Here is a 13,328-nt window from a genome sequence, read left to right on the forward strand (position 1 = left end):
ACTCTGGACCAGGCAGTGTTCTAAGTGCTTCTCATGTATTCATTCATTTAAGAATCATAACAAACCTATGAGCTAGGGCTCCGTTGTTAGTCACATTTTAACGATGAGAAACACACATGGCAAAGTTAAAGATGTTTCTTCAAATCAGAAAATAAGAAAGCAGGAAAGATTTGATTTGAAGCCAAAGATTATGATTCGAGAATCCAGTTCTCTTAATCCCTAAGTTATACTACCTTTCTTAATATATAATAAAACACAGTAAATTCTCATATGTACTTGGATTTCTGGAATTTCACTGATAAATTATACCTGTTTGTGTTAATATCACACTCCTTTTATTATGATAGCTTTATAGTAAATTTTAATACTGAGCCAAGTAAGCCGTCCCACACATATATTATTTTTTTGATAATCCTTTTATTAATAGTTTCCTGGTAATTCTTAGGCATTTCTTTTTCATATGAATATTAAAATCATTTTGCCTTTGCTTCTAGCTCCCACAATACCAAAAAAATTGGGGAGAAAATGAAAATTACATTTACATTTTAATTTAAAAACATTGCTATTTCTATATTAAATTTTCTCTTCCAAAATTATTTTAAGTCTATTCATTAAGGAAGCATTTTATGTACTTATATGAAAATTTTACATTCTCTTAATATGGATTCTATCCTTTTTTTGGTTCAATTTATTCTTGGAAAGTTTTACAGATTTTGATATGTATATGATATATACTAAGAAACTTCACTCATATAGTAGCAATTTTTTAATATCAGCAATTTTATAAACCTCATCCTAGTTGTAAGCACAATACATAAACTATAATGTGTAATAAATACAATTCCCTTAAAATAAAAATAATAAAATCACTTCTCTTAAAAAGAACATTTGTATTTCATTATTTTTCTGGAACTTTCTTAAATACACTTCTAATGAACACTACCCTGATATTACACACACGTGCACACACACACCAACTCACACACATATGCTGAAGGAAATGAAAATTTTTTGTTGGAGAATTATGACAATACCTGAGACAAGAGCCTGACTAGCTTTCAAACTGTGTTCTGAGTAAAACAGAAGTCTAATGAAGAAAGCTATGTCCCGTTAATTTAATATTCAATTTATTTATTCAATAAAGAAACACATAAATAGAACAAACTGGTGGTTGCCAGAAAGGAGGGGGTGGGCAGATAGATGGAATAGGTGAAGAGAATTAAGAGTTACAGACTTCAAATTATAAAATAATTAAGTCACAGAGATGCAAAGTACAGCATAGAGAATAGGATCGATAATACTGCAATAATATTGTGTGGTGACAGATGGTGACTACACTTTTCATGGCACTGTGTAATGTAGAGAATTGTCAAATCATCAATGTTGTGTACCTTAAACTAATATAACATTGTACCTCAACTATATTTAAAATATATTTTAATAAATTTATTAAAAAACAAGTATTATTAAATAAATTAACTAAATTGCAACAAAAAATTTAAAGCATCCTTATTCAGGTGGTTTAGATCTTTAGAGAACTTATGTTCAAAATTTCATTTGAAGGGATTTTCAAAAATAAACTCATTTTTTCAAAATTTTTTAATGTTTATTTTTGAGAGAGAGAGAGTGTTTGTGAGTGGGGAAAGGGCAGAGAGAGAAGGAGACACAGAATCCGAAGCAGGATCCAGGCTCCGACCTGTCAGCTGAGAGCCTGATACGGGGCTCGAACCCACAAACTGTGAGATCATGACCTGAGCCGAAGTTGAACGCTTAACCAACTGAACCACCCAGGTGCTCCTAAAAATAAACTGATTTTTAAACATAGAGGCCGTAAGCCTATTTTTCCTCCTAAGACTAGTCATTCAACAAATATTAATTGAGAACCTATTATGTTGCAGGTTAGTGCTTCTGATACATGAGAGAATAAAACAAAGATCCCTGTTGTCATTCATCTTACTTTCTACGAAAGTGAGAGAGACGATGCACAGTGAGTATGACAATAAACAAATATGTGGTATTCTATGAAGGGATGGAAAAAATACAGCAAGACAAAGGGAATTAGGAGTACTAGAAGGAGGCCAGTCTGCAATATTACATAGGATGGTCAGTAGGCCTTATTGAGAAGGCGAATTTTGAAGTAAGACTTGAGGGCTCTGAAGGTGTTAGCCAAGTAAATCTCTGAGATAAAAGAATTTAAAGCAGAGAGAAAAGCAAGAACAAAATACTGAGGAGAGAGCACACCTATTGTCTGCAAGGAAAAACAAGCAGGTAAATTTGGCTGAGGCAGAGTAGTAAGCAGGTGAGGTAGGAAATGAAATGAAAAAGGTAATGTGACAAGGGCCAGATCTTGTAAGTTAATGGGTATCATTTTTGGGATTTCGGCTTTTACTGAGTGAAATAGGAAACTATCACAGATATAGGCAAAGGGGGAAAAAACCCCACCAAAACCTGACACATTTTTAAAAGGAATACAGACTTGGTATAGAACGAACTTTTGGATAGCAAGGGTAGAAAAGGTAGGAAATCCTATATGGAGGCTATTGCAGTAATACAGGCATGGACTAGGATAGCAGTAGATGTAACGAGAAGTGATTAAGATTCTACCTCTATTTTAAAGGCAGAGTCACTATTATATCGTATAGAAACTGGATTTGGGTTATGGAAGAAAACAGGTGAGGGTGAATCTGAGATTTCTGGTTGGAGCAAGTGGATGTACGGCACTGCCTCTACTGAGATAGTAAAGGTTGGTAAAGATGGAGGAAGGTTAGGGTAGTTTTCTGGACTGATGAATTTAAAATGTCCATTAGATATGCAAGTGGAAATTGCTGGATGGGAATCTGGATACAGTCTATAGTTTCTTAGAGCGGAATTAAGAGATAAATATGAACCCAAGTTATGTGGGACCGGTATCATACAATTTTAGGGGACATCTTTGGGAAATATATTCAAAGTAATGAACTTAAAATTAGGTACGGTGCCTTGTAATAAGCTTGTAGAGGTGAGAAATCTTAAGGCTTAAGCTTCATTAGTTCATAGTAAAGCTGCCTCTCACTGATGACATAAATTTTGCAGATTGTTAACATATGAAAGCCATGGTATTAGATAAGGAGAAACAAAGTATAAACCCTAAAGAAGTCGTAAGACATGGAGATTTCCAACATTAAGTGGGATGAGGAAAACTAGCAAAGAATTCTGAGACAAAGCACATGATATGATGCAGGGGTAAAATCCCAAGTGTGTAGTATCCTGGAAGGCAAGTAACGAAAGTTTAGCAAGGCAGTGGAAGTGACGAATTATGACAAATACTGCTAATAGGCCAAGTAACATGTGTACCGAGAATAGACAACTGGAATTAGCAGTGTGGTCATCACTGATGTCCTTGGCAAACACAGTTTTGGTGAAATGGTAGAGGCAAAAATCTTGCTGGAATGGACCTAAGAAAGAATGGGAAGGAAGAGACATATTGGAAAACAGAGAACAGAGAAAAAACAATTTGTGAATTTTGCTACAAAGGAGTATAAGAAGTGGGGCATTAGCTGGTCGGGAGAGTGGCATTAAAAGTTTTGTTTAGTCTTTTAAGATGGGGGAAAAAACAGATATAAGCATGCTGATGGGAATGATTCCATAGAGACAAAAAAGTGAAAGATAATAAAGGAGAGGGAAGGCAGAATTGCTGAAGAGATGTCTTCGAGTAAAGGAAAAAGGATGAGGTTTAATGTATAAGTGAGATTACTGGCTTTAGATAGGAGAAGGTAAGAGAATGTAGAATATGTGGGTATTACGTTTATGTTTAGTGTGAGTTTGTGCAAGTTTTCCTTTGCTTCAGTTTTCTCAGTGAAGCAGGAACTCAGATCATCTGTTGGGAGTGAGGATGGAGCAAGAGATATTGGAAGGTTTGATAGGGGAATTCTTAGAAAGCCCCAGGATCTGCCTCCTTGGTGCTACATTTTGTGTAATTCTCTCCATTTGAATGTGGGTGGAAACTGTGATTTGATTCTAATCAACAGAATGTGGCAAAATGATGGAATGTCACTACTGTGATTATATATTGTATAGTAAAGGAGGTGAGAAGTCACACATGTGATTCAGTTCAATATGTAAGGTTTCATCTTGCTAGCACACATGGGACAAAGATTTTCCTGCTGGCTTTGCAAGATGTAAATAGCCATAGTGGAAAGTGCCTACTGTACTGAGGGTCATACTGCAGGGAACTTGGGCAGCCTCTTGTCGACAGACAGTAAGAAGTCAGGGCACTGACTTCAAGGAACTGGATGCTGCCATCAACCTGTATCAACTTAAAAGCAGATTAGACTTCAGTCAAGCTTCTAGATGAGAATGCACTCCATCCGATATTTTGATTGCAGTTTTGTGAGACCAGGAGCAGAGAACTCGGCGAAGCAGTGCCTAGACTCTTGACCTATGGAAACTACAAGATAATAAATGGGTGCTGTCTGAGCCACTGTGTAACTTGTTACACAGCAACAGAAAGCTAATACAGAGGTTGAAAGAAGAGAACATATGAAATAGCCATCTAGAGAGTAAAAAAGTAAATGGGCTTATGACTATTTGAGAATTAAGGATTCATTTGAGATCTACAGTCATGAATTTAAAGAAAGACCAGTGGGTTTCATCTGTGTTTTCCTGTAACCATAGCAAAGGTGCTATACATGAGTTACCTGTTTTCATTTGTTTTATTATATTTTGAGATATGATTTCAAATTCATCAGTAAACGAGTGTCCATAAAGCAGATGTTTCTGCAATTGTTATTTTTCCTTTTTCTTTTCATGAAATTTAAGAAGAATCCTAGGTGAGCTAACCACCAGGAATCTAAAATTAAGGCTGGAATTTAATTTTTGGCACCAATGACTGATTAACAAAACCATTTTGTTGAATTTTGAAGTGACTAAAAAATTTAGTATCAATAATTCAGAACTGATCAAACCTCTATTTTTTTATTTTGTTAAGATTTTAAAAAACACATTGCTTAAAGAATCTACTTCTATTTATTATATCTTTATATTTGCTTCATATTTAAAATTTCACCTGTTGGAAATTTCAAAGTTGCACTTTGCAATATGCAACACACACACACAAAAAAGTGTAAGTTATAAAACTATTAGCCCTTATAACTTTTCTTTCTCAATAGGGAAATAATAGCAAGATGATTTATCACTGGAGAATGCATGACTTAGTATTCTCACTAGAGGAGAAAATAACTGTAGTGTAGTTTACACTATCTTAAAAACCACACAGAGACTGATTACAGAAATATTTTGGAGTTAAAAAAGCAGGAACACTAGTATCTTAGAATCCTTTTTTAAAGATAAAACTCAGTTTTAATAAGCTGTATGCTGTTATTCACCATCTTAAAGAATACTCTTTCATATCACTTGAAAGATATTTCATAAAAAAATAAACATAACCTAACATTTAAGGTGAATATTACATTCTAGATACTGTACTATTTATTAACAATGAATTTCTTTCTTTCTTCAACCCTTTGAGGTGCTATAATTATCGGAATTGCACAAAAGGGGAAAGTGAAGCCTAATTTACTCAGCAAGTAAGTGGCAGAACAAGGATTTGATCATACACAATTTGGTGCTAGTCTTGACTTTTAACCACCATTCTGTAAGACTTCTCAATTTTCAGGGGGGAAATTATTATAGACCCACAACACTGCGGTTACAGTCTGCCAGTCTGACCTGTGGAAATAGTCTGATCTGTAGAAACATGAGGGTAGAAAATTAAAATTTAGTAGGTACTGAAACATGTAATCATTATTAAAAGAAAAGATTTTTAAATGTTGAAATTGCAATAAAACTTACTCTTTGGTGTATTTTCTGTGCTTTTTACTTTTGGATTTTCTGAATATTAATAGTCCCTTAGATCTTTTTATCACATTAGTTTGTAACATAGACAAACTATTTATTCTGAAAATAGACTCAATTATAACTCACTTAACTATTACGGATGAAATTAACACAGATAGTTGACTGGATGTATTTTACATTGGTTTATAAAAATTTACAAGGAAAAAGTTTATAGTTGGTTGCTTTTAACAGCAGAGGGTATCCTATTAGCTGCAACACATAAAAAAATTACTTATAGGTTTAAAAGTTCACTTTAATTATGAAGATTTTAAGATTATCACACTAGAACCCATTTTTCTATCTATATACCCTTAAAGATCTAAGCTAATCTAGTGGAGTTGAAACTATTGGGAAATACTGAGGGAGCACAATGAGTACAAACTACTAATAACATAAGAATGGACGATGACTAAAATTCCAATATTTAAGAATTCTGTTTTGTTCTTCTTTTGTATCTTGCCTTATGTTATCCAGGAGATACTATGCTTGTTTGTATAAAAACAGAAGAGACCAGAATATAAATAAAATATATTTAACAGAGTATAGTAGACAAAGTACAAAACCGCAACGAATTATTATTTCAAATTAGGAAAATATTAGAATTGGTAGAGGTGGATATAGTAATATATCTGGAGGGTAAAAATATTAGTAAACTTCAATATATAAATGAGCCTTTAAAGAAATCAATTAATAAAAATTCACATGTTCATATAAAAAAAAAAGAAAGTATAAATCTAACATCAAAGACAAAACTATTGAGATAGTTTTTCTTTCCAGATCCAGGACTTTTTACTTAACACACTGAGAAAAACCGTTAGTTTTGTTTGTATTGCTGTTGTTCTCATTTGTCTTTTGTTCGAAAAATAAAGAATGATAAAATACAAGAGAAACACTAGAAAAAAAAAGTCAGTTGTTCCAATAGTTTTCTATATCACATAAAGTTCATGTAAGAAATAAGGCATAGAGAGTGCAAATGTATAAACACCTTTTTAACTTCATGCATCAATATTACAAGCTTTGTTCTCACATTTATTTCATATCATTTCCTTCAAAGGGAAGTGCTGGGTTTCATCACTAGAGATGTGTATTATTTTAACCAATTTATTGGGGCTAAAATGTGAGTATTATAAAGTAGTTTTTTTTCTAAAGGGAATGCTACTGTATAAAATGAAAATCAAGCTCCTACTATAGAATAAAATAGCACTCTATGTTAGTTTTGCTTCCAGTTATTGTTTTAAAATTTTTCCTGAGGTTGCAAAAGTATTAGAATTAGCAAATGAGCAAAATTATTCTGATAGACTTAGATTAGATTACATGCAAAGGGCACACTTAATATAGTTAGCAAATATAGTTCAAAGTTAATAATTTATTAGTCAACTATATGAAAAATATATTAAAAAGATAAGCTTTCATTTAATATTTGAATAATCCCATAAGGCCTTGTATTAGTAAAAAAGTGGAAATATCAAAAAAATAACATCTCTCACCTAAATGAAGCTCAACTCAGACAAAATGAAAATGTGTTTAATCATTTTAATGAATATATTTTTCAACATTTGTCAAGTACATTAGGCTCTGGATTACATATAAATATTTTAGATGATTTACTTAAATGTGCCAAAAATAACTACATTTTTGAAAAATGACCTACAAATATTCAGTAGCAAAACAATCATCAAAAACATGTTTCATATTTCTAATTGCAAAGTGTGCCACTCCACCAAAGAAAACACTAGTATAAATTAGAAGAAAATACCATTTCCTGAGTTGTTAAACAGCATTAAAATTATCACAAACACCAATTTTCAGTTACTTTCAGATTGCTAGAAATGTTTTTCATTGAAAGTTGAAAATCGTTTACATAGTAAGACATGTCTAAAATAAAAAACAAATGAAAATGCATTCACTTTTAAAGATATACCTTTGCTCAATAAGTCATATTTATACATTTATTTTTTACATATATGACATTCTTAATATATATACCAATAATCCTAGGAAGAAACAGTAATGAAGATTATAAACAGTGACTCAGTAAAAAACCCACAGAGCTCCATTAAGCCATAATTTTAAGGGAAAAATCCAAAATTCTTGTAGTCTACCATGTGAATATATTTTTGTTATCTAAAGTAAAAAATGCATATAAAGGTTCAGGAATAATGGATATTTCTTTCTCAGGTTACTTGGAATCTGATCATGGTGCACATATGTGAATGAACGAATATATCCTTAACCCACCATTATCTTTTTCTCCAGTGTGCAGGCAATCACCCGTGAAAAGTATGGTGTAGATGACAGGATGATACTGTACCTGATTAGCTCTGGAGGTGGTCATGGGATCAGATGGAGAGGACTTGGTGGTAGTTGGGGAAGATGGCAATGTCTGGGAACAAAGCAGTTCAGGAGCAAATCAACCTTTAAAAGCCTTAAACTGATTATTTAAATAAAACAAAATAAAATAAAATGTAATATAACGAGAACAAAATCCTATGAACAAATTTTTCTCCTATTCATTCAAATTTAATGGAATTTAAGATCAATTAAGTAACTAATGCATGTAAATATGCATGCATAAGCATGTAAAAATAAATTCATGACTTGAAATCATGATGGTGACTGATAAAAATTCACATGAGTATTAAAGGTATCCTGACCATATTCATGAATAGTAGTCTCTTTTCTTTCCCTCTTGTTTGCTTGGGGGAAAAGAGATGTCAAACAAAAATTCAAGAAAGTCAATGAGTAAAACTGAAAGAGTTATTTTCCTATCAATGAATACAGTCGGGGATTGGAAGAAGTGGTGAAATGAAGTTTACTTTGGCATAAAAGCATCTACCTACTTAATATGTTGAACATCACCAACAAGTTGATTCCATATGAATTTAGGGATCCATACTTAAAAGCAACTAAATTTGTACTTCTGAGTTCTTAATATCAGATTATCTTCTAAAATATTAATTTTTAAGAAATTTAGAGCCCGTCTGAAAATGTAAACATTAACCTCATATTAATAAACAAGTAACTAATAGCATTTTAACAAATTGCTATAATATCTTTATCATTTATGTTAAAGACTAAAAATTTAATATAGATGTATTGTAGCATCATCAGCCTGTGGTGAAAATAAGCACAAAAATATTAGGAATCATATTTATTGTTCACTTCATTCCTAAACACTTATACATACTATATATAAAATATATAGTATGAGACCATAAAATACTTGTTGAACAATACATTAACATTTTTTAAAAACTTCAAGTCTAATGGAATAACCTTAAAGTGTAAGATGTCAAGCCTTTTTCTTTTTAAAAAATGTAATTTTACTTTTTTAGTGAACAGCATTGCTTAAGAAGCATCCTCAATAGATAATATTTCCCAATAGGTGAAATGGGGTAGTTTTATAGTATAGACATAATCCTTTGTGGACATTATGTTTTATATTAATACATATGCATCACAATTACTCAGATATGAGCAAAAGCATAACTTTAAAGGTTCAGCAGTGTCAGAAAAAACAGATAAAATTACTTAACAAAATCATATTTCTTCATTTAAGATTTCAAAAGTTCTAATTTGGGTAGAACAAAGCAGTTGATCATAAAAAGAAAAAAATAGGAAATTCACAGGCTTCTGCTTAACTACTATTCTCCAGTAACAAAGTAAAGATTGGTTCTAACATCAAATCATGTTTTAAATAGTCCACTCCTCAAGTGATTCCTGGTTCTTCTAAGTTAAAACCTAAGATACTTTGAGGAAAACCAGACTTAATATTGAGTTATACCAAGGTTTTTTTTGTTAAATCATATTTAAAAAGGGGACAGGAACTACATTCAGAAATGAAACCTCATAAAAGAAGAAAATACATCTTCAAAACCTTTGTTTTCTGTTTTCGTTCCTTGTAATAAATTCCTGTCATTTCTCCAGAGAGACTTTCATTTTCAGTTATTAAAAATTGCTCTACTATTTTCTTTTCATGCAATACTATCCTGGAACATATATTATTGACATGATGCTACTATATGTTAAACAGTGAAAATTTTATTTTCCCATCTCTGGTTACAAGTGTTACTACAGAGAATTCTTGGGAGTAATTAACATACTTAAAAATCTGTTCTGTACTTATCTCAGATTAATTCTGAGGTTGCTGATGAAATAGATGTGAAATAAATCTAGAGGCCAATTCTGTCAAAACAGGTTAGAATTTAAGTTCATTAACATACAGAAGCACTAAGTATGTATTGGGTTCTTCTATTTCCATCAGGGTAAAATCAACCTGAAGTACCAGAGGTTCACTATGACATCCACCTTACCCTGGCTATGAAGTCTCAATAAGGTACTGAAACACTGCAAAGAACAATGTGGAAAAAGTAGTAATAGCAAGTGGCTCAGAATTTGTAGTCACTTCAATTAATATTAACTTCCATCAACTTATTCAATACCTTTTTTGTTGCTTGGCATATATATGAAATATTAGACATATATTATTAGTAACTGATACAATTCATAGTCATCAATATTGTCCTTAATAATTCTGATGCTATTTCTTTCTCATAGAAACAAAAACAGTAACTTTAAACTTTGGGAAAATATGAATGTGTTTAAATCATTAAAAGTTTGGTTATTAAACATCATCATCTGATAAGAAGTTAAAGTTTAGTATTTTAAATAAACAGGTGAAAATTATATAAGTTTGAGCTTGAAGGGATAAGATTGTCAAAATGTCACAATAAATCATCTCTAAATAGATTTTTTTTCACTTAAATTTCTAAAATAATGTCATATAATGAAATAAACACATGATGAGTTTTGTAGCTACTATTCATAAAGATACTTTAAACACAAAAAGTCTCCTCCCTTTACAAATTTAACTTATAACAATAAAAAGATTCCAGGAAGTTTGCATTTTTGGTAGATTTTTTAGCTACAAAAAAATTGTTCTAACAAACAGATAAATGTATTAAAATAATACCTCTCATTTAAAATGTTTATTAATTAGATTAATGAAACAGCTTTAATAGTTTTCTCAACAAAAATAGAACCGAAGAATCCATAAGAAATATTTCAATTTCAACATAAATGTACAATATGTTTGTTTCCCTATTGTTTTATAAACAGTGTTCACTCCTACTTACTACACAGATTTAAAGTTTCATGGTTTCAGAGTTAAAAATCATTTAGTAAAATTCCTGTCACACATCATGAAGATGTAACTAACTGTATATCCATATAAGCAAAGTATGTTAAAATATTTGTTATAAATAACACTTACAAAGGACACTTCTTTCTCTATTTTTTGTTTCACATTTATCAAATAGTGATTGTGAGGGACAGTCATTTTTTAGCACAATTTTATCTTTCAAATGGAAAAATATAACATTTTTATTTACATGAATTGAGTAGCCATTTAAGAAGTCTGCTTTAAAGATTGGAGGCTGAATTACGTATTGCAGAAAATTTTAAAGTATTTGACAATTTCAAAACAGTGGATCCTTTGAAACAGTTTTCAAATATTCATGATTTAACAACAGACATTTAGTTAAGTGTAGATATAACTAGGTTTCTGGGAATAAGAACTAAAAAAGTGACTACAAATTGTAAAATGCATTCTTGTTAACAAGTGACAGTTTTGCTGGATCAGAAAATATTACTATAAATGAACTCTGTAATATATGCAGCTTACCTCCAAGCAAATCTACAGTAACAGACTGTCAAGAACCTCTGATAGTTATAGGTAAATTGAGAACAGCAATGAACAAGAAGTCTCAATTGTAATTCAAAACCTATTACTAGCTGAGTAGTATTACTCAAGTAGTCACCTTCCACCTGTGTTTCGAGTTCTGGTAAATAAATCTGTACAGTGCTCTATAAAAAATGGATAAAGTATGTGAATATGTAATTGTCATCTCTGGCTTTTCATCATGACAAGTTTCTTTCCTCCCTTCTTCCAATGTCTGAACAATCTGGAACCCCTCAGCTCTAATATAAATTCATATTGTCAAAGTTACACAGGTCTTTCAGAATTTATTCCTATTCCATAGCTTATTTTCCTCATAATTTGTTATTCCACACCATTATCCTTCTCTTCAATCATTCAATACCATGTATTTTACTTATCTTTCAACTTATGGTCTTTGTTATTTGAAAAAAATCATGATTTTCCAGAATGAACTCCTTATTTACTACAATTGACTATGTCTGAACTTTTTCCATTTTCCAAACCACCTTTTTTTTTACATCTTCCTCTTCTTTTCATTATAGACAAAATTGTGACCTCCTACTCAGACCTCCTCCCCTGAATACCCTAAATGTTAACTTTCCCCTATTGCTGAGTCATCTCGTCCCCTCAATAATCTCATCTCCAATTTCTCTGCCTTTTCAAGCTCTTGTTTATTTTCTTTAACATCAGCCTCTTGAGTAGAGAGAGGGGTTACGTAAGTCTCCCTTATCTAACTTGTATTTTACTCCTTTGTATATCCAAAATTTCAAATCAGCATTTCTAACCTCCACACCATTTTTTCTCTTTACCTACCCAGCCACTATACTTTTAGGAAATAATATTAGTAGGAAATAATGATTGTGTTCTCACCATGTGATTAAAACTAACCTTTAAATCTCCAATAATCTCCTATTGAAATCTTTTTTTTTTTTTATTTTTCTCTGGGTATTGGATCATTTTGAGCATCTTTCCTTATACTTTCCCTCCTTATTTTATCGTAGGGAATATTACTGATCTCCTTTTTATCTTTATGATTAATAGAGCACTTACTAGGAACCAGGTATAGTTCTACTCAGTTAATACAATACCCCTGTGAAATAGACTACTATTACTAACCCCATGTTATGAGTAAAGAAGTTGAGGTACAGAGAAGCAAAACAACTCACCCAAAGGTACAATAGCTGGTAAATTAAAGAGCCAGGAATTGAACCTGGGCACACTTGCTCCGGCTCCTATGGGCTTAACTACTACGTTACAATGCCTCTGACTTACTTTTTCTCTTGTTTCTTTATCTCATTTTTTGCTCCTTTTTTTCTCTACTACAATAAAGATGGTAAGTGAAATTATCACCTATGATGCAATTAACGATCTATATTTTCAGTTTTACATTCTCACCTGTGTTTCTATAAAAGACTACTTCAAGAGAAAAGCATACAACTTACAACTTATTGAATTTGCCTGCAACAAACAAAAATATTATTTCAAACAGTTGCCTACAATTCATTAATTGCTTTTTAGGCTTCACTATTCTGCTAGGCTCAAAACCATATATAATCATTTTTTATTCTTTTCTTACCATTTTGGAACTAGAACAAATCATTCTCAGAGGCTCACAGATTTTACTTTGACATTTCTTTTAACATCATGCATTTGCCTCAGCTTCACTACCAAACCAGAGTAGGTGTTCATCTTCTTAAAATATTGCCTAGTCTCTTAACTTCACCCTGACACAAGA

The 13,328-nt window shown here is 31.7% G+C and overlaps 1 protein-coding gene across 10 annotated transcripts in view; it reads right to left on the reverse strand.

Annotated features, from left to right (window-relative positions):
• Positions 1-13,328, reverse strand: part of NOVA1 (NOVA alternative splicing regulator 1) — a 149,266-nt gene that overhangs the window by 18,869 nt on the left and 117,069 nt on the right. For all 10 annotated transcript variants that reach the window (XM_042942875.1, XM_042942878.1, XM_042942879.1 and 7 more), the window contains one exon: positions 8,186-8,257. In XM_042942875.1, coding sequence (XP_042798809.1) covers positions 8,186-8,257 — 72 coding nt within the window. The remainder of the gene's footprint in view (positions 1-8,185; positions 8,258-13,328) is intronic.

This window comes from Panthera leo, chromosome B3, assembly GCF_018350215.1.
Source record: "Panthera leo isolate Ple1 chromosome B3, P.leo_Ple1_pat1.1, whole genome shotgun sequence".
NCBI classification, from domain to species: domain Eukaryota; kingdom Metazoa; phylum Chordata; class Mammalia; order Carnivora; family Felidae; genus Panthera; species Panthera leo.